We start from the raw sequence: 22,777 nt of genomic DNA on the forward strand, positions 1-22,777 counted from the left end.
AGACTAGGGGGCAATCAAGGGGTTAAATGTGTTACCTCGTGTGTTTCTAACTGTGGGTGCAGTGTACTGACAGGAGGAGGAGACCTATCGCTGTTCCTAATTACTAGGATCAGCAGGTCTGACCTGTCAGAACAGGGATTTATGTTTCTACACACACAAATCCCCGTTCTGACCCCCATGCCCATGATTGCGGGAGGCCGGCGGACATCACGCCCGCCGGCATTGCGCATTGGGTCCCCCGCCATGCAGCGGGCGCGTGCCTGCTATGGCTTTTAAAGGTGCCGACGTACAGGTACGATTTGCGCAGGGGAGCCAACCTGCTGCCGTAAATGTACGTGAGCCAGTTGGGAAGTGGTTAAGCGGGTTATAACCCGTCTTTTTTTTTTTTTTTGTCCATCTGTGTCCAATTGGGTAGATTTCACTTCCTGTCCAATAGCCAAAACTGGATGTGAGAGAATTTATAGTTGTCACCCGGGCCACAAGATCTAGTGTCTCCCTTAGAAGATTACCCATGTTGTCTTGGGGACAGCCCAAAATTCTGTGAATACCATCAATGATAATGGTAAACCAGACAAATAGAGAGGGTGCATCGCCCTAATGAGAACACTCAGTAATAAAAACCTGACCAGTAATCTAATGCTTCTCCACCATATCCAAAAACTGTCTGTCACACCGGGGTTACAGAAATTATATCGCATTCCGCTGGAGGGCAGCAATCTTGTGACTGGATGGTTAAATCAATTGACAAGCTTTGCACTAAACTGAGAACATGGCTCAGTTATTTATTTATTTTTTTCATTCAGCCAGTGGGTTGGATGGGGAAAAAAAAACTGAACCGATTTCCCCCATTCACACGTTCAAGGTGGATGAGGGACTCCTCCCCACTGGGGTATTGTATTCTGACAGTGGTGGGAGCCCTCCGCTTTCAAAATACACGGATCAGGGCTACGGCCGCTGATCAAGTGACTTTTTTTCCAACAGGTCCCTTCAGCAGAAGTCGATTGATGGACTTCTGTTGAGTGGCAATGGCCACACATGGAGTGAAATTTGGACAATACCTGCTGATCCTGTCGCAAGTCGATCCATCCATGGCCAGCTTTAGATACGATTAAAGCGGGGTTCCACCCAAATTTTGAACAATATCTGTATGTATTCTCTTCCTTGCCTAGATGCTGACATGCCGTTTAAAAAAATTTAAATCGCCGTAATTACCTTTTATTTTTCTATTCTTCTTTGCACTTCCTGGTTCTCCTCCCGTGGGAGTAGGCGTGTTTCTAGCCTCTCCCAGAATCCTGGGAGCTAGTCTCAGGCTTCCCAGGATGCCACTGAGAATGTGCGGGAACGAGCGGTGAATGCTGGGAGCACAGCATTCACCACATCCAGGAAATGCTTGTGGGCTTCAAATGCCCACAATGAAGATAGAAACTGCCTGCAGTGAATAATATAAGTTATTCTTTCCGACGAAATCTGACACAGGCGGACATATTACACACAATATGTGAGTATGTAATGCCGAGAAGAAAAGTTTGCGAATGAACTCAAAAAAAAAAAAAAACGATAGATAGGTGGACCCCCGCTTTAAGGTATGTTTACCAAAAGAATAGAAACTTTGAAATATAGGTTGGTAAAATCGTTATGAGAAAACAAATATTGTAAGTGTATGGTTAGCCATATGCAGGGATAAATGATGCAGACAACTGTGGTGCAACAGTCTTCATGTGTTTCACTAGGGTCTTAGGCTGGATTCACACCTATGCAGTTTTAGTGCTTTTTGCATTTTGCAGATTTGCACTACAGAACGTGTTCCATAGGAAACCATGTTAAATGGACTGTAGTGCAAATCTGCAAAATGCAAAAAGCACTAAAACTGCATAGATGTGAATCCAGCCTTATTGCAGATATTGGGTACATTTTGTAGAATAATTCTCTGATCATCACAATAAGTATTAGGGTCTCTGGGAAGATTACTTGACTAGCAGAAATCCGTGGTGGTGCCTACTGGTAAAAGCCAGTGTTGTTAAAATTTGCTCTATGCTGGTAATGATTTGTTTTCAATAATTTAAATTAAGCTTTCATACAGTACAAAGTTTTAACTTTAGAAGAGTATTATGTACATAAATTGCACACAGGATATGCTGTAGATTGAGAAACATAGGGCATTTTCTGAGAAACAGCATAATCTCAAAGACCAGTGTATATATAAATCTACAACATTGCATATATTCCACTATTTGTATCTGCAGCTGAGAGGTCTGTGATAAGCCAAAGATTCTCTGTCTAAGTTAAGTAATTGATGAATAAAGTGAGTTTCATGATATCCTCTACATTGTGTTACAATATTTTTAAAAGAAACTTGCAATAAAGGATGTTTGGAAGCCGTTATTGCTGAACTTTTGCTTTTTCAAGTTCTGATTTCCTGCCTTTTGTAATTTATCCGTGGCTTCTGTAGTTTTGTCACTAACTTAAAAGATGTATGTGGATCAGGCATTCTGATTTGGGATCCGTGATGTCTATGCTTGTTTGGGGTCAGTGACTCAAACTATTAAAACTAGACAGCTAGTATTTATGGAAGGGGGCCATCCATGCTAGCCTCCATATTTATCTCCGTAAGGATTTTTTAAAACCTTTTTAGGGCAATGGTTGTTACTAGGTATAGAAGGCCTCTACTGCAGCCCGTGACATCACCGACGGGTTGCGCATAATGTTGAGTAGTAATACTAGATAGGACTTCAGAGGCTGGAGACATTCTAGAGCAGCGGTTCTTTTGCTTACTTTTATCCCACCCTTGGGGTACTATTCCATCCACTGACACCAACAATGGGGCATCATTTCTTCTATTGACACCAATGATTGGGCATTGGTCCTCCCACTGACACCAAAGATAGGACATTGTTTTCTCCCACTGGATACCAGTACTTTCTACTCCCACTGGCCCTAGTCCAGCCTCTCTAAAGTCTGAAAGACTGTAAACTGGCCCTTTATTTAAAAAGTTTGGAGACTCCTGTTCTAGAGGAAATCCTGGTCGGAGACTGAGGACATGCTACAAGTTTGGGTGGAGACCTGCTGCCGAAGACAGTGAGAGATTGAGGATATATTACATGAGGCTAGTAAAGATCACTGCTATTGCCCCTTTATAGGTCAGCGTCTGAGCCTCGCTGTGTGTCTATGGACTTATAAAGCCTGGCTCGGGAGTGTGCCTGCATTTGTGCCCTGATAGCACAGTTTCTTCTTCCTCCTTCCTTTTTCTTCCTCCTTCTTTCTCCTTTTTTCTTCTTCAATTGGATAACATGGATTTTGGAACTGTCTTTCCAGCTGAATGTGTGAATGGGCCCAAATGTATGTAATTTATATCTAAAATCAAAACCTTACTCTTTTGCTTTATAGCATAGGGAATGGTAAACCTCTGTCATTTTTTTTACCCTATCTGTGTCTATAATCGAATTTCATTCCAGTCATGTAGGCATACAGGTGAGCTGATATCCCTTCCAAGTGAGGAAAATACCCACTTAGACAGTTGCCACTGTAACATGTGGCTCCATTAAAAGGCTTTCTCTTTTTGCTGTACTGGTGACCAGTGGTAATTTTGTCAAGAAAAATCTTTTCATCAACTGAAATACAAGTAAAACAATTTAGATTACTAAAAAATTACTAAAACAAAAATGGTATTTAAGCTAAGACTATGGCTAAAACTAAATTGAAATGTGACTTCAAAATTAACGCTGCTGGTGACAACTCACCAGAATAATTCTTATACCTAACTGAACACGCCTCTCCAGCTTCCAAAGCCTACATTCATGTTGGACTGGCAATGCTTTGCATTTCAGAAGATCTTGTCTAGCTCTCAGTCTTTGGGCTCATGCTATGCATCCACTCCACAAATGCAGCAACAAAAATTGTGGTAACAATCCTCAACGTGGGTGAAACTCTCAGAACAGTACAGCCAAAACTACGGCACACAGGCCTTTTCTCGTAGTTAGTATGTGTGAAATGTTCCATTTGAAAGCCTTTTTTCACAACCCTGGTCCCTGCATTTTGTCTACATTGCACATACTGCGTAACAAGACCATTGTGAGTGAGTTCTTAGTGCCGGTTCACACGGGGCGACTTGTCAGGCGACCTAGTCGCCTGACAAGTCGCCTCCCGTTCTGTACAATGGAACCGTTCTAACGTCGCTCTGACTTAGAAAACGGTTCCTGTACTACTTTGGGGGCGACTTGCATAGACTTCTATACAGAAGTCGTTTTGCAAGTCGCCGTGGCAGTCGTGTGCAGGTCGTGCCGCCCCTTGTGTGAACCGAGCCTTAGTCGAATATATAGTGTGCCAGAGGTTATGGAGAAAAAATATGCAGTATTTTAAAAATACATTTTTCATGGATACATTTAGGAGTCTAGTTTATCAATGTTTTAATACAAGATTCACTCTTTTGAAGTATTATGTGAAAATTAGTGAATCAGAAGTGAAAGTATTTAATTATTATTAATAATAATAATATTATTTGGATAAATGTACCTTTCTGTTGATTTGCTTTTTGTCTTTATTGTATGCCTTCAACAATTCAAATGAAAAGTTTGTGTTCATGCAACATTAAAAGTGCACAATGTTGTGATGGGTGTGGTGACATCATTCTGCTTTTGTTTGTGCTTTCAGACGTTCTCGGACAATGTTGGCTTCCTAGTGACCGTTTTCTGTGCCTTGGGGGTGTTTACTATACTCTTCATACTGGTGTGCATAGAAACTGTGCTACAGAAGGGTATGAAGTTATTGGCGGTCATCATCTGGGGATGTTTGGTAGCCATGGGCTATGTGTTCATTTTTACAAGCAGTTTTGTTACTCCATGGGACCAGGTAAGATAGCTTTTGAATAAGGCATGTAGTAAGCCATGAATAGAGTTGACAACTCAACCTTTTTAATTACTGACACCAATGAGTACAGCATTGGCTTCTTAAAAGATTTATATGGTAATGCTTCAATCGCGAAAAAAAAAAAAAAAAACAGTAAGGGGGGGGGGTTAAGATGGTATATAGCATATATACTGACCAAAGTATGATCCATTTACAGACCTTTTTTGGTGCAGCTCTGGATGAGGAAATTATTTGAATATAGGGGTTCAAGTTACTGATGGGAGCCATATATTAATTGAAATTCGGCCATCCCTGCTAGACACAGTCATTTGTTTTATTGACTTCTGTCGAATAGACAAGTTGGAAAGCTTTTCTCGATCTGCAGCTGCTGATTAGTGTATCCTGACAGCAGCAGGTCCTGCTGTTAGAATATAATGTCCTGGTGGGAGGGAAACGCTGGCTGAACCAAAAAAAAAAAAGAACCATGTATAGCCACACTAGTTAAATTTTAGTTTTAAAAACATTTGTTCAATTTACTAATCGTTAGTGGGGGTCAAATTTCTAACAGTTAAAACAGAATACATTTTGGGTTTATTAAAATTTCATCTTTCCAACTCGTAGATATGGTGGTTGCATTAAAGTGGGAGTAAACTCACTTGTATGATTTTTACGTATAGGTAAGCCTATAATAAGGCTTACCTATAGGTCCTTTAAATGTCTCCTAAACCTGCACCGTTTATGAGATCCTTACTTTTTAGATGCAGCCAGTGACGTCACCGGTGCATGCGCTCTGAAGGAACGGCATTCCCGTGCTGTTCCTTCAGAGTCGTGCTTTAAACAGCCATTCAGATTGCCGAAGCCTGCGAGCCCAGAAGGAAGATCAGGTGAAGATGGAAGTGCCTTCAGCAGTGACAGCACGCCGCTGGAGGGCTTCATTTTCAGAGAAGTCTGTCATTATGTGCTAGTATGCGATACATACTAGCAGCACATTATGACTTAAACTGCACGATTCCTATATTTTTTTATGCAATTTGCTACCGCTTTAGGTTTCTTTTTTGAGGCTGTTTTTTTTCTCTCTATATTTTAAACTGGTGATCCTACCAGTAAGTCTGTTATTTTTCCACTTTAACAGACAAAGCTGTCCTGCAAGAAATGGCAGTTAGAGAGTTGAGAGAAACCATTTACCACTGAGGGGTGCTTATAATGGTCAGTTTTTATCCATTTATGTGAAACCTTTATCCTCAAATGCAAAAAAAAAATTGCTGTGACCGCTTTAAAAGTGTTCGTTTGGCTTTTTTGTTAGTCCTTTTAAAGGGGTTCTATGCATTAAGGTGAAAAACCTTTTTGTGCTGCAGCAGCCCCCCTTTTACTTACCTGATCAGATCATTCCAGCGACGGGGACGAGCACAGCAGCTTCAGCCACTGTCTTGGGTCCTCATTGGATAGATTGATAGCAGTGGGAGCCGTAGGCTCCCACTGCTGTCAATCAAATCCAGTGACATGGGGGGCGGGGGTGAGTCCTACTGTCTGTGTCAATAGACTGGGGAGCGCGCCCGCACGAGTGCTTACAGGGAGAGGGGCACTCCAGAAGAGGAGGAGCCAGGAGCGCCGCAGGAGGACCCCAGAAAAGGAGGTTCGGGACCACTCTGTGCAAAACCCTTGCACAGAGGAGGTAAGTTTAACATGTTTGTTTATTAAAAAGAAAATAACACGAACCTTTACAATCCCTTTTAAATATGCTTATCTGTCTGACACTACCTTCCCCCCCAGACTGACGATGCTTTCTCTCCAAGGGTGTCTGTTTCTCCACCATCCAGAGCTGACACACCTCCAGAGCTGATGTTCGATGTGAGCTTGTTGTCGTAAATTTCAACCATGTGTATGCTCCATCGGACATTTGTTGTCAGAATTTCCAACAACAAAAATTTGAGAGCTGGTTCTCAAATTTTCCGACCACAAAATCTGTTGTCGGAAATTCCGATCGCGTGTACACAATTCCAACGCACAAAATTCCACGCATGGTCTGAATCCAGCAGAAGAGCCGCATTGGCTATTGAACGTTATCTTTCTCGGCTTGTCGTACCTGTTGTACGGCACCGCGTTTTTGACGTTCGGAATTTCCGACAAGATTTGTGCAACCGTGTGTATGCAAGACAAGTTTGAGCCAACATCCGTCGGAAATAAATCCCAGGATTTTGTTGTCGGAATGTTCCATCGTGTGTATGCGGCATAAGACGGGAAGTGTGTTACTGGCCAGGTCACCAGTTACATTTTTTTTTTTATTTTAAATAATGCTAATGTGTATTTTAATGTGTCAGTATTTAAAAAGATTCGATGACATGGGTATTGTATTTTTTCTCTTGCCTAACGTTCTGTGTTGTGGTTGCTCTCTGCAGGTTTATTGGACGTTATTTGTGACAATTAGCCTGTACACCATGCTCCCATTATGTATGACGGGAGCGATCGTTGCTGGGCTTACCTGCTCAGCATCACATATCATCGTGCTTAGTGTCTATGTGACCTCAACCAGTAAGCAGCCTGCAGGGGATTTTGCCTTACAGGTAGGAAACGCTTCTTATAAACTGCATGCAACTTCCAGGCGTCACAGCTTCCTGTAGTCAGAACATTTTGTTATTCACCTCACGGGTATATTTTCCAAGTACACGAACTGTAGGGTTCTTGTAAAGGTGTGTACATACAGGTAATTAACCATTAAACTGTGAACACCGTATAATAGACCTTAGAATAGCAATGAGCAGATTGGTCTGGGAAAACCTTCCATAATCACTGTGCTCTTTCGAAACGCTCCATGAGCCCTAAAGGCAGCAGTTTGGAAAGAATGAGAAGAATTGTAAATTAGTTCCCATAGCCCTTAAGAGCGTCTTCTAAAAATGATCAAACCTGTCATAAAGATATATATGATATTAATTTTTCATTTTTGTCTCCTTTCAATTTTATATTACTATTGTTAAAATAAACTCCTCTCCTTTCAGCTGGAAAATTGCTAGGTGCAGCATTATTAATGCTCGCTGTCATAATTCTAAACAGATAGATGCATTATGTAACATTATTAGCACATCATAGCTGGAGTTTGATCATTGTATGTACCCCTCTAGCTTTGTTTCCTAATTATAACAAGCACTTGTGACCAGTATTATGTAGCTGGCTTTGCTGTCCTAGGCTCTGGGATATGATCATCTAGGAAAGTATTCACAGCGTTTCACTTTTTCCACATTGTTATGCTACAGCAGAGGTGTCCAAACTTTTTTTTTCAAAGAGGGCCAGATTTGATGAAGTGAACATGCGTGAGGGCCATCCATTTTGCCTGACATTCTTTAAACCATTAAAATGAAATGCAAATTAACCACTTCAGCCCCGGAAGGATTTGCCCCCTTCCTGACCAGGCCATTTTTTGCGATACGGCACTGTTTAGCTGACAATTGCGCGGTTGTGTGACGTTGTACCCGAACAAAATGTATGTCCTTTTTTCCCCACAAATAGAGCTTTCTTTTGGTGGTATTTGATCACCTCTGTGGTGTTTTATTTTTTGCGCTATAAACAAAAAAAAAAGCGACAATTTTGAAAAAAAAACACTATTTTGGACTTTTTGCTAGAATAAATATATAAAAAAAATTCTTCATCAGTTTAGGCCGATATGTGTTCTTCTACATATTTATAGTAAAAAAAAAAACCCGCAATAAGCATATATTGACTGGTTTGCGCAAAAGTTATAACGTCTACAAAACAGGGGATACATTTATGGCAATTTCATTATTTTTTTTATTTTTACTAGTAATGGCAGCGATCTGCGATTTTTTTTTTTTTTTTTTTTTTTTTTTTAATCAGGACTGCGACACAGATCGGAACACTTTTTTTGGAACCATTGACATTTATACAGCGATCAGAGCTAAAAATAGCCACTGATTACTGTATAAATGTCACTGGCAGGGAAGGGGTTAACACCAGGGGACTATCAAGGGGTTAACTGTGTTCCCTAGGTGTGTTCGAACTGTGAGGGGGATGGGACTGACTAGGGGAGGAGACCGATCGGTGTTCCTATATAGTAGGAACACACAATCTGTCTCTACTCCCCTGATAGGACGTGGAGCTGTGTGTTTACACAGCTCCACGTTCCTGCTCTGTAACGAGCGATTGAGGGTGCCCGGCGAACATCTCGCCCACCTGCTAGATCATCTTAAAGGAGCGACATATAGCCACGGCGATTTGCGCAGCCGTGCCAACCTATAACTGCGGTGGCTGGTCGGCTAGCAGTTAACTAATACACTGCCCAACAAGAATTCTCTTGCCTTTGTGGCTGTGTATGGTGAAGAGTCTAGGTATGAGCTCGGGCGTGTTATTTGGAGATATATATATAGAATCTCCAAGCACCACTCAGGACTAAGGATGAGCTTGGGCGTGTTATTTGGATATACCGTATTTATCGGCGTATAACATGCACTCTCACTTTGAGGGAAATTTCAGGAAAAACCCTAAATTTTAAATAGAGTACTGTGAAGCAAAATAAGGGTCAGTGCCCATCAATGCAACCTAATCAGTGCCCATCTGCAGCCTCACCATTGCCATGAATGTAGCCTCACCATTGCCATGAATGTAGCCTCACCATTGCCATGAATGCAGCCTCACCATTGCCATGAATGCAGCCTCTCCATTGCCATGAATGCAGCCTCTCCATTGCCATGAATGCAGCCTCTCCATTGCCATGAATGCAGCCTCTCCATTGCCATGAATGGAGCCTCTCCATTGCCATGAATGGAGCCTCTCCATTGCCATGAATGCAGCCTCTCCATTGCCATGAATGCAGCCTCTCCATTGCCATGAATGCAGCCTCTCCATTGCCATGAATGCAGCCTCTCCATTGCCATGAATGCAGCCTCTCCATTGCCATCAGCGCAGCCTGATCCATGCCCATCTGCAGCCTCGGAGGGGAAAGGGAGGGGGTGGGACGAGCGACAACAGATTACTTACAGGAGAATCTCATGTTTACTCAGCGGCCTCGTCCCGCCTCCTAGGATAGACAGAACATATATATATGAAGCCGTATGAAACCAGAACACGGGCCGGACTTTGGACATTCCTGTGCTACAGCCTTTTTCCAAAATAGATTAAATTCCTTATTTTTCTCAAAATTTTACAAACCATACCCCATAATGACAATGTGAAAGAAGTTTGTTGGAAAACTTTGCAAATTTATTAATAATAAAAAATGAAAAAAATCACACGTACACAAGTATTCACAACCTTTGCTCAATACTTTGTTGAAGCACCTTTTGGCACCAAATACAGCCTCAATTCTTTTTGAGTATGATGCTACAAGCTTTGCACACCTATTTTGGGCAGATTCTTCTTTGCAGGACCTCTCAAGCTCCATCAGGTTGGATGGGGAGTGTCAGTGCACAGCCATTTTCAGATTTCTCCAGAGATATTTAACCGGGTTCATGTCTGGGCTCTGGCTGGGCTGGGCACTAAAGGACATTTACAGAGTTGTCCCGTAGCCACTCCTTTATTTACTTGGCTGTGTGCTTAGGGTCATTCTCCTGTTGGAAGATGAACCTTTGCCCCAGTCTGAGGTCCAGAGCGCTCTGGAGCAGGTTTTCATCAAGGATGTCTCTGTACACTGCTGCATGCACCTTCCCTCGATCCTGACTAGTTTCTAAGTTCCTGCCACTGAAAAACTTCCCCACAGCATGATGCTGCCACCACCATGCTTCATTGTAGGGATGGTATTGGCCAGGTAATAAGTGGTGTCTGGTTTCCTTCAGACATGATGCTTGCCATTCAGGCCAAAGAGTTCAATCTTTGTTTCATCATACCAGATAATTTTGTTTCTCATGGTCTGAGAGTCCTTCAGGTGCCTTTTTGGCAAACTCCAGGTGTTTGTCATATGCTTTTTACTGAGGAGTGTCTTCTGTCTGGCCACTCTACCATACAGGCCTAATTGGGGGAGTGCTGCAGAGATGGTTTTTCTTCTGGAAGGTTCTCCTCTCTCCACAGAAAAACAGTAGAGCTCTGTCCAACCATCCGGTTCTTGGTCACCCCCCTGACTAAGGCCCTTCGACCCCGATCGCTCAGTTTGGCCAGGCGGCCCGCCCTAGGAAGTCTTGGTGGTTTCATACTTCTTCCATTTATGGATGATGGAGCCCACTGTGGTCATTGGGACCTTCAATGCTGCAGACATTTTTCTGTACCCTTCCCCAGATCTGTGCCTCGATACAATCCTGTGTCGGAGGTCTACAGGTATTTCTTTGGCATTAATGGCTTGGTTTGTTCTCCGACATGCACTGTTTACTGTGGAACCTTAAATAGACAGGTGTGTGCCTTTCCAAATCATGTCCAATCAACTGAATTTATCACAGGTGGACTCCAATCAAGTTTTAGAAACATCTCAAGGATACTCTGTGGAAACAGGATGCACCTGAGCTCAATTTTAAGTGTCATGGCAAAGGCTGTGAATAATTATATATGTGATATTTTTTTTTTTTTTGTTTTTTTGCTTTTAATAAATTTACAAAGATTTCAAAGAAACTTCTTTGACATTGTCATTATGGGGTACTGTTTGTAGAATTTTGAGGAAAATAATTAATTTAATCCATTTTGGAATAAGGCTGTAACATAACAAAATGTGTGGAAAGTGAAGCACGGTGAATACTTTCCGGATGCACTGTATATGCATCTAAAGCTCTGGTTCCCAACCTGCAACCCTTTAGTATAAAATGTGCAGCCCCTGGACCTCAGCAGCATTGATCTCTACTAGCCTCATCTAAGTTGTTCCCAGCTTCATATTGTCTTCTGCAGCATATCCCCAGCCAAAAATGTAGCATTTCCACATTCTCTGACCCTTATTTCCTCTCTTAGGTCTACAGTTTCTGGCAGTCCTCTCAAGCATTACATATATGTGTGGCCCTTTGGTGATGTCAGGGGTCACATTTTAGGCCCCCTTTAGCTGTTGAATTAACAACCACTGATCTGATTTTTTTTTTTTTTGGGGGGGGGGGGGGCAATGAAGGTTAAGGTTACCAACTCTGTCAACGTATTATTATTTATTTATTTTTGCTCTTGCTGTCCCCAGAGTGGAGATTACCAATTACCCTCTCTATTTGTCCTGGTGACCATGATTACCGGGCATGAAAGTAAAGGAAAGTCCTACATTTTCAGTTGTCACTGAAACAAACTGGTGGCAGCTCTTGTTAAAGTTTAAATATGAGGTGATAGCATAGGTTAATATATTACAACAATGGAACATGGCAAAACACTATATTAAAATGTTATTATAATGAAGCTAAAAATTAAACATTGGTAATTGTTGCAGCATGGAGTGATCTCTCCCTCATAAAAGGCTATATAAAACCGTGTTCTGTCTATTACAAGTAGGGGAATATGTGATGTGCACTACAGGTGAAACAATCGCTGTACTTTTAAAAAGTGCACCAGGAAGAAACCCCTGCAGTGAACGTGTGCTGAATGTTGTATTTACTTCTTCATAGATCTGCTGCAGTCTTTATTTTGAACATCTAACAATGAAATTTGAAATCTTTTGACTGACTGTTTCTTTTTGCAGATGATTGCAAATGCCATCATTTTGCTGTGTGGAAATGTGGTGGGCGGTTATCACAAGCGTGTCACGGAGAGTGCATTAAAGGACACTTACCACGAAGCCATCAACTTCATTCATTCCAGACGTAAGCTGGACTCTCAGGAGAGGCAGCAGGTGTGGTGACCATTATGGGAACACCCTTGGGTTGTGGGGCTTCCATCACTACTAACCAGTGGTGCTGGATTACATGCAGGAGAATGTGTTACTTTTACTTTTAATTTTATAATTTGGGGACTTTCCTAATTTTTTGTGAAGTGGGAAGCACCTTCAGTGGAGAAGTAATGACCTTGCAGAGCTCCAAACTGTAGCCCTCTTTTAAGGGCATATCTACATTTTTTTTTTCTCCTTGAACAGTTACTTTCATTTTTTTCTGACTAGGTAAATTATATGTAGTGGTCTGGGGATTATAAATACCCAACTTTTTCCCCCTTCCTTCTATAATGTTTCCAGGAAGGATCAGAGTGATTCTCTGTGCCGGTGCTGACCATTCAGAATCGTTCTGAGCTGTCCTGGAAAGAAGGGGGAGAAGAGCGTTGGGGGTGTAAGGCAACAGTGTGCAACCTGCGGCCCAAGATTGCTATGAATGAGGCCCAACACAAAATCATAAACCTAAAGTGATTGTAAAGGCTTGTTTAAAAAATAAAAATTAACATGTCATACTTGCCTCCTCTGTGCAGTGGTTTTGCACAGAGCAGCCCGGATCCTCCACTTCTAGGGTCCCTGTTTGCTGCTCCTGGCCCCTCCCTCCTTTTGGCCACTCAGCCAGCAGCTGCTACAGGGGACACCCAAGCCGAGTCCGAGCTCCGTGTATCCTTTCAGACACGAAGACCCTGACCTGGCCCCACCCTTCTCTTCCCTGATTGGCTGACTGACTTTGACAGCCGAAGGAGCCAATGGCGCTGCTGCTCTGTCTCAGCAAATCAGGAGGAGTGTCCTGGATGGCTGAGGGGATAGTGGACAGCGCTGGAGAGAGAAGCGGCTCAGGTAGGTAATTGTGGGGTGCTGGGGTGGCTGCTACACACAGAAGATTTTTTTATCTTAATGCGTAGAATGCATTAAGATAAAAATACTTCTGCCATTTCAACTCCTTTAAAAATGTGTAAAAATGCCTTTATATTTAGCGAACACATGCAGCCGAAGAAAAATTTGACAATGGGGTTGATTTACTAAAACTGGAGAGCACAAAATCTGTTGCAGCTGTGCATGTTAAACCAATCATCTTCTCTAACTTCAGCTTGTTCATTTAAACTTTGGCAAAAAAAAAACTTTCTTCACCAGATTTTGCACTCCACAGTTTTGATAAATCAAACCCAGTGTCTCTTTACTGGACTTTTTATAAGTTTTATCTTCCCAAAGAAATATATCCCACTCTTCACAATCACTCTTTATTCATATCATCATTTTTCGGCAACACCAATATTAGGGAGCAACTATTTTCAAGGATGAAGTACACAAAAGGCAAAATTCAAACCAAAATATCTGATGAGCACCATGAGAATTCATTGAGAATGGCTACTACATCCATCCAACCAGATATTGATGCGTTCGTTTATTAAAAACCGTGTCAAATATCACACTGGGTTTTATGTTGCCCTCTTTCACTTTTATGATAAAGATTACAAAAAAATTAAGTTTTATTACTCGGGTACATTCTCTATTACCGTGATCCTTGTGATCGGCCCAACTTTTTCTGCTCCCAAGAGCCCAAGAACAATTCCTCTTCTTCCAATGTGGCCCAGGAAGGTCAAAGGGTTGTGTAGGGCATTGGTTCACCTTTTCATTTTTTTAACAAGGTGGACTAAAACCTGGTACATACTAATAGTCTTTCAACCCCTATCGGATTGAACAAAAAAAAAACTGACAGCTCTGGTCGGAGCCGCTGTACTAATGATCCAACTTTAGTGCAGCAGTCTCCCCTGCTGAGCTGTTGTGTTCTGACAGGGGGACGGCCCACTGTCAGAACACACCGATCAGTGTTCTCAGCTGTTGGCTGAGAGTGCTGATCGGAAGTCGGTTGGCTACTGGTTTTCCAGAATGCTCTTATAACAGTAGCCGGCCAAACGGCCGGGTTCTGTCAGACTGGATGACACGGCTCGAATGTCAGGCGGTTTTTATTGAACCGGCCGATTGTCTCCCAACATTCAGCCTGTGTGTACTAGGTATAACCCTTAAACTTCAAAGTGGGGAAAACCCCTTTACAGGCCGGTACTTATGAGAACTCCACCCGATGCACTTGTGTAAATCTGTGTTTTTGGGCTTGGTTCACATCAGTCATGTTTCTATGAATTGTGACGATTTGCAGCTGTTGGTTTCTTTAGGACTGCGTAGTGCATTTTGCTTTTGTTGGCCTACATAGTCCCTTTGGCCCCTTTCACATGATAAGCCCGCTCGGCTCCGCCTGTCCATTTTTCAGGCAGATTCGAGCGGGCCACCTATTGACTCCTATGGGCAGGCAGATGTCAGCGGAGATGTGTCCGCTGACACCCGTCTGCCATCCGATCCGCTCAGACAGATGTATTGCGAAATGTTCGCCATCCGTCTATCGGAGATGCTGTCTGTTTTCATCCGATCCCCCCCATAGAAATCAGCAGGCCCCTGACAGGTCCCTCCCTGCTCAGTGAGCAGAGATGAACCTGTCATCTGCCGGCTCAGCGGGGATCAACGGAGCGATCTCCCGCTGAGCTAGCTGAGTCTGCTGAGCAGATCCGCTCCGTGTGAAAGGAGCCTTTCAGTTGGATTGAATGTAATCCTCAAAACCGCAGCACAAAATGTATGATAGTGCTTGTTTCCACAATATGTATTGCCCTATGCAAGCCAGTGTGAACAAACCTATAAACACCTCTGAGTACAATGTTTGCCTATGTTTATCACTGAGATGGTGGATAATGGAGTCAGTATTCATTGACATTTGTGGACTGCTGCACCTGTGTGTGAAATGCTTTGTTTAGGTGCCTCGGCAAGTACGCAAAGTGTCATTAAGTATTATACCAGCATACTGTACATGCCGAGTGCACTGGGTGTGAGCACAATCACTCTGGAATAGAAGTGAAAGTATAAATATAGTCTTCATCTTCATCTCAAATAAATGTACCTAATCTTTCCACCGTGTTGACATTCCCAGTGGTGCATTGGAATACAGCACAAGTCACCCAATAAGTATGCTAGGAACAATTTAGCATACTACTATTCATCCGTCCATATTAAATCACATGGATGTACTAAAGCCCTTCACAGAACCTTTCACATGCCTCTGTGGCTTTGTTTAAAAACAAATGCAGTCATATAAATTGGTGTTACTAGTTAATTTTTAATTCATTTGATACAGGTTTGAAAATATCACACTTTTTATTGCACTATTGTTTTGGTACTGTGAGTGCTTGATTTGATTGCCAATATTTACTGAGGCAATAAATTTTGTCTTATTAATTTTTGGGATTTTTTTATAATTTGGAATGTCAAAATACAAAATAAGATTTTTGTTTTTTAGAGTGTCCTTCCTAAATTTGTTGTAGTGAAGATTTGTTCTCTTTACCTATATGCCTTGCCTGCCCTTGGTTATGGTATGCTAGAAAGCCTGTGTGGTCATCAAGGATGACCAGCCCCTGCTTACCTGTTCAACATGATTGGAATCTGGACAGATGCTTGACGTTCAACCCAGCATCATACATGACGCTAGGATAATGGTTTTTAAACTAATCTTGGTTAAAACGGGCAGTTAATTCTCTAAGGGCTCATTCTCACCATAACCTGTGGTATAATGTGCATCACCCATGTTATCATGAATGTAGAGATATGGTGCCCTCCAAGCCGTGATCAACCATTCCTTCTATGAGTGAGGTAGTGATATAAAATATAGGGTGTCATGACACAGTTATAAGCAAGAACATGTATCCCCAGCACATCTGATTCTACTAGATTTTTTATTCATCACATAGGTACATTTTTTTTCTTTGCTTTAAACTGGCCCAGGAACCAGACAATTTGGATAGGAGTTAATTCTTTTACCAGTTTGACTTTGGAGTGTGGGAAGAAACAAGAGTATCAGGAGGAAACCCTGAGAAAACAGGGAGAACATGCAGGATTAGACCTAAGACCCCAGTGCTTCAAAGCAAAATTTCCATAGGCTATTGTGTCTGTGCCCTCTGTTTTATGTTGGCTGAAGGTACAGTTTACACAAGACAGGGTAAAGTTCTAAAAGCCTAGTATAGCAAGTACAGTGAACTTGATGTTAAGGGACATCAATGGAGGCCTCCATGACTGGACACTCCTTTTCTAAGTGCTAATTCACTGGCTGTCATTCTGATACGTCAATGCCGTCTGAGTGGGTGACCCAGAAAAAGTATCAAGATTAGTATATTCTAAATAAATGTCCAGAACTACTTAAAGGATACAGTCACCTTTTGTAACATGTTACATCCATATGATGCACCGGCCTCTGCAACACCCCCCCCCCCCGATCCCCAGTTTTTGACAGTGAATGAGAGATTTTCACCCCCGTTCACTGTCATAAAAAAAGAAAACCCGACCGTGCAGGACATTGTATCATTCATCCACAGTGTTCTGTGAAAACTACACAGCCTTTGCGGCTGTTGGCTTGTAGTTCTCAATGAACTACCAGGGCACTGTTACGTGCTCTAGTAGTTCATTGAGTCCTCCTGCCAGAGTGTAACTGCCAGTCACTTTAAAGCAGATCTTAACCCAACCATTGGAATATCATATATGCTTTTACTTCCTGTCCCTTTTACTTCCTGTCCCATAGCCAAACAGGAAGCGAGAGGATATCCCTGCAAATTGAGGGAATTCCTTGGGGACTCCCAGGTCACCAGAACTCCTATTGGAAGATTCCCGCCCCCCCCCCCCCCCCCCAATTACTTTTCTGGGACAACCCGAAAATTGGGATTTTTTTAACTGATATCTACAATGATAATGGTAAACAGGACAAATGGGTGAATCTTGTTAACAGGGGCACAGACCACAATAAAAACTGCCAGGGGTTTTAACCTCTCTGCACTCTATTTAAAAGTAGAAAAAAATGTTTTTTGCCTTTTTGGTTACACTTTTTTTTTTTTTTTTTTTGAAAACTGATAATTTTTATTGATTTTCCAAAAAAATTTCAGCATAAAGTTTTTAAGAGGACACGCATTATTATAGAAAAAATATATCTGGCAGGTAGTCAAAATACATTTTGGCCAGTGGAAAATTTCGGTAAAGACAAGCAGAACATACATCCAGTGACAGTTTGTGGAAATATCAGATTAGTTAAGAAGGATTCAGATTCTTTGTGGTACAACAGAGTCTTACCTGCAGAAGTGCGTGTGAACTTATGGAGGAGAAGAAGAGTATAGTGAGAAGGATAGGAAAAAGAAAAATAGAAAAAAAAAAAAAGGAGGGGAGAAGCAGGATAGAGAGTAGTGAGGGGGAGAGGATAAGAGGACAACCACCTACCCTAGAAGCTCCGCACCACTTGGGGGGAGGGGGGGACCAGCCTCTGCGAGGTCAAGGTTCACAGGATATCAGGTTGTAGGGGTCTCCAACATAACTCACGGCTCCCACACTTGATTGTGTTTATCAAGATTATCATTTAAGGAGGCTGTCAGGTATTCCATTCTTTTAACGTCTCTGATCCTGGAGTGCAGCTCAAACAGTGAGGGGGGTTCCCTCTTTTTCCATTTCAGGGCCACCAAACACCGCGCTCCTGTTAGCACTTGGGCTAAAAGCTTTTTAGACAATTTAGAGAAAGAGGGGGGTGGGAGGCCTAGGAGAAAAGTTTTCTGAATGAAAGGCACCCCGGTACCAAAGATGGATTGGAGTAATGAGTGTACCGTCTGCCAATAAGGGACGATTAGAGGGCAGGTCCAGTAGGTAACACTTTATTTTTAAAAGCTGATTTTAATTGTTTTAAATATGCGGCTTTCATTAGGACACCCTGATAATCCTGCTACAAAGGTCTTTGTTGAGACATCCTCTGTTATGGGTTGACAATGGTCTCCGAATTGTTGCCACCCAACTCTAATCCATCGTCCCACGTCCCAACACATAGTATAGGCATGGTCCACCGATGTTGCTATCAAGAACCTGATCTAGAGCAATGATGTTGCAGCCAGTTTTGGAGTGAGAGTGAATGCAGACAGGAAGTAGCGGAAAAGGGCTAGAGATGAAAGAAAGGATAAACAGTATATCATAAAAAATAGATAAAAAATAAATAATTGCATATAACGCAGTGTTTCATTAAAATAAATGTCATGCAGGGTTTGTGTACTTTCAATAGTTGGCTGCTCACAAATTAGTGATTGGGATGGTATTTACAGTCTATGTGCCTAGCAGCAACTGTTCTATTCTATTGACACTTTTTTTTCTTTTTTTTTTTTTTGTAAACACAGGAGCAGTTGTTACTTTCCATCTTACCACAGTATATTGCAACCGAGATGAAAGAAGAGATCATAGAGAGGCTGAAAGAAAAGAAGCCGCAGCAGGAGAGTACCAACAACTTTCATAATCTATATATCAAACGGCACAAAGATGTAAGGTGAGGAGAACCAGTACACAGATCAAGATCATTATCGGAGCAAAAGCTAATAAAAAAGTCGCTTTTATGTATTAAAAAAAAAGTGCTAATTCCATCAATAAATATGGAAAAGTTTCATATCTGTGCAGAACTTGAAATATTCTATGTTGTACTTTATTTTCTGGGGCCAAAGTCCTGTCTACCATTCCATAATGTAAACCATACTGATCCCAGAGTCTGTCTTCAGTGTCTTTCAGTAGGACTACTGGACAGAAAAGTAGTGCTGGTATGAAAGTATATCATCCACGTGTCCAGCAATAATATTTGCTTTTACACATAAATCGGATTAGATGTAAACATTCAGTAATCGGGTTATTCATGTGGGGCAAATGTCTCGTTTCATCAATATCCACTTAGATATTAGATCAGTGGGATGTAAACTCCGTTGTGGCCATGTCAATCCAATTTTTTTTTTTTTATTTCCTATGTAATCCAGATGTTTGGCTTAAGTACCAAATATCTTAGTATTAACTGTACATAAGGCCAAGTGGTTGGATTGTAAAATGTATAACTAGCGTCTTATTTCTTTGGGACAGTGGTAGATTGTTGGTTTTTAAGTATCTAGGCCCACCACAGCCATTACATAGGGGTCCCACTTCAACTGTCAGATTTGTTTATGTATGTTATGTTATGTTTTGTATGTGACACAACCTTATGTTGAATGTTGCAGTATCCTGTATGCAGACATTGTTGGTTTCACGCTCCTCTCAAGCGAGTGCTCCCCAAAGGAGTTGGTCCTCATGTTGAATGAGCTTTTTGGAAAGTTTGACCAGATAGCAAAGGTAAGTAGAGCAAGGTAAACAAGTAGTGGTGCACCGAAATGAAAATTTTGGTACCGAAAATTCAGAATGCACTTGGCCAAAATCGAAATTGACGGTTTTTAAAATTAAATGATAATTAAAAAAAAAAAAATATATATATATATAAAATTTATTATAAAGGTTTTTTCTTTTGTTTTTTTTTTAAATTGTATTATATTCGACTTTTTAACATCATGAATTTAAATGAATATGAACTTGGCAGCCATTATCGGCAAGTTTTTGGTGCACATTTGATCAGTTAAAAAATCCGCACCAACAACGCACCTCCCCATTGAAAACGCAGCAAGAATGTATCGAAAATGCACCCTTGTTTTTTGAGTCACATACTCATGAAAAAAAACAAACCATAGGCAAGGTAAAATCATGGCAAAATCGCGGGCATTTTCGGCAGCCATTACCAGCACTTTTTTTTTTTCGGCCAATAATTTTCAGCTGCCGAAATTTCTGTGCATCGCTAGTAAAAAATGTTTCAGATTGATGGTAACTAGGGAAAGGTCATAAAGTCTAAGATCTGTTTTTTTTTTTTTTTTTTTTTTTTTTTTTATAGGAAAATAACTGCATGCGCATCAAGATCCTGGGTGATTGCTATTACTGTGTGTCAGGGCTGCCAGAATGCTTGCCGGACCATGGCAAAAACTGTGTGCAGATGGGTTTAGACATGTGCCAGGCAATCCGGTGAGAGGATTCATGATACCCTTCTAGACTTGTGTGTGGTGTTTTAGTTGTTCAACAGTTGAATGGTAGATTTGTGTAGGAAGTGATACTTGTATAGACAATAGTTGCTTGTTTATATCAATATTTCATTCAGAGTAAACCCTTTTTTTTTTTTTTTTTTTTTTTTTTTTTTTTTCTTCTCAAATTTATATCATCTTTTTTTTTTTTTTTTTTTTTTTTTTTTGAGCCTTTAAAGCGGAACTCTACACATTCATTGTTTGATAACAATTAATGTTTTTTTAACAAAAGAACATATATTCCACATAATAATAATTATGTTACCAAAATGAGTGTGTGCTGGAAATTGCCGCCAGCATTGTTACTGCTTCTTTTTGCTAGGGGCTGCCATTTTGCGCAAGCCAAGAACCCCTGAGCAGCAGTAAATCTTTAGGGTGGCAGCAGGTTGGCCGCTACATTTTTAGCACAGTGCCAAAAAATAGGGAGCAACTGAGCATGTGAAGAGCGGGTGAGACAGTGTATTGCTGGATTTTAAACTGTGTAGGCACTGATTCTTAATGTTTTACATGTCGTCTATCATCTATACCTGCAAAAGGGGCCAGCCTAAGGTGATCTAGCAAGACTTAATTTTCTGACTAAAGTTCCACTTTAAAGTGATCCTGTTCTTTTGTGGATTTAAAACAAAGTAACAGATTCACTTGATAGCCTGCCCCACTTTAATCCCCACAAATTCATTTTACCCTTCCTCCCCCCACCTTATATATTATAGGGCTAGCCATGCACATTAGAATTTCTCTTGGTCATCCCCACTGTTTGAACAAGAGAAGTCAACATAGTCCCCCATCCATTCCAAACATTATGGATGGAGGAACCTCTATTGCTGACAACTGCTGCTTCCTAAATTTGGTGGGTAAGATCTCTTGGGATTGAGCTTCTAGGTTTGCACTGCTGTTGCTGCTCTAATAATGGGGATCTCACTCCCCCATTGTGAATTTACATTGATTTGTTTAATAAGGAGCAGGAACTCCACAAGGCATTTTGGAACACCCAGGTGGGCAAGTACAGATATCTTCCAGTTGCAGTTCATCTAAATAGAAATAAGAAGCCACCAGGTGACTCTACCTGCGCAACTGCCTGTAACTGAAATTGTACTTTGTGTTGCACTGGCCTTCTGAATAATGAAAGCCAAAGGCCAGGGGCGGCCATTCATTAAAAGCGCACGGGCGTGCCCCCCACCGTCCATTGCCGCCTCCCCCATCCATGCGTCCGGTCCCTTTCAGGACATCAGCGCATGAATTCCAATGCAGAGGGGCTGTTTTTTTGAAGCACCGATTAGGCTAATAGGCTTCAATATAGGGTGGGCTTGGGTTGCAGAGAGTGCGCTCTCAGCCCACCCAGGTGTGTTACAACAGCGAATGAATATTTGCTTTTATAACATTGATCCTCCTCCCGGACAATCAGGAAGCAGGTTTTGACACCGGTCACCCGATTGGCTGAAAGGACAGGCGATCCTAATGGACGCTGAGGAGAGGAGGAGCTGGAAGCTGCCATTGAAGGAGAAGAGGACTCAGAGCAGAGTCGCTGCACCACGCTGCCTGCCACCTGCCATGATGGGGTAAGTTCCGGACTGACCGGCAAACAGTGGGGGGAGGGGGGTGGGTGCCGCGGGGGGCTATATGAGTGGTTGTTTGCCGCCCCCCCTCCCCCCCCCCCAAAAAAACACCAGTTGCCATTGCCAAAGGCCTCTATAGGAAATGGCTGTACACCAATGGGTTTCTTTAGCAGGCACATAAAAAGTGCATGAGAGCTGCCAGAAGTCCGCTTCCATCAGCTTAATGTGGCCAGCCATACAAAAGCTGGTTTCTTACTCACACTGTTACACCAAATCGCCAAATGTGTGCAAATGTGGCTGTTTTGTAAAATCTTTGTGTAGATGTTGATTTGTTTGTTGGATCCAGTGAATTGAATCATTTGTTGTAACATTTCTTTAGGAAGCTACGTAAGGCTACAGGTGTGGATATTAACATGCGTGTTGGGGTACATTCAGGAAACACATTGTGTGGAGTAATCGGGCTCCAGAAATGGCAATATGATGTCTGGTCACATGATGTAACTTTGGCCAATCATATGGAAGCAGGAGGAGTTCCAGGGTAAGACTGGGAAATCAATGCAAGACCCCCATTTCATGCATTACCATTTAATACCAGAACCCTTCATTTTTGATATTTTAATACCTTTTTTGATGAAAACATCATTCCCTTATAA

The 22,777-nt window shown here is 41.8% G+C and overlaps 1 protein-coding gene across 7 annotated transcripts in view; it reads left to right on the forward strand.

Annotated features, from left to right (window-relative positions):
* ADCY4 (adenylate cyclase 4) overlaps positions 1-22,777 on the forward strand; it is a 134,224-nt gene that overhangs the window by 71,258 nt on the left and 40,189 nt on the right. For all 7 annotated transcript variants that reach the window (XM_073631846.1, XM_073631883.1, XM_073631870.1 and 4 more), the window contains exons 3-9: positions 4,648-4,845; positions 7,239-7,403; positions 12,419-12,568; positions 18,835-18,980; positions 19,690-19,801; positions 20,388-20,515; positions 22,504-22,662. In XM_073631846.1, coding sequence (XP_073487947.1) covers positions 4,648-4,845; positions 7,239-7,403; positions 12,419-12,568; positions 18,835-18,980; positions 19,690-19,801; positions 20,388-20,515; positions 22,504-22,662 — 1,058 coding nt within the window. The remainder of the gene's footprint in view (positions 1-4,647; positions 4,846-7,238; positions 7,404-12,418; positions 12,569-18,834; positions 18,981-19,689; positions 19,802-20,387; positions 20,516-22,503; positions 22,663-22,777) is intronic.

The sequence above is a fragment of the Aquarana catesbeiana genome, linkage group LG01 (genome assembly GCF_042186555.1).
Source record: "Aquarana catesbeiana isolate 2022-GZ linkage group LG01, ASM4218655v1, whole genome shotgun sequence".
Lineage (NCBI taxonomy): Eukaryota > Metazoa > Chordata > Amphibia > Anura > Ranidae > Aquarana > Aquarana catesbeiana.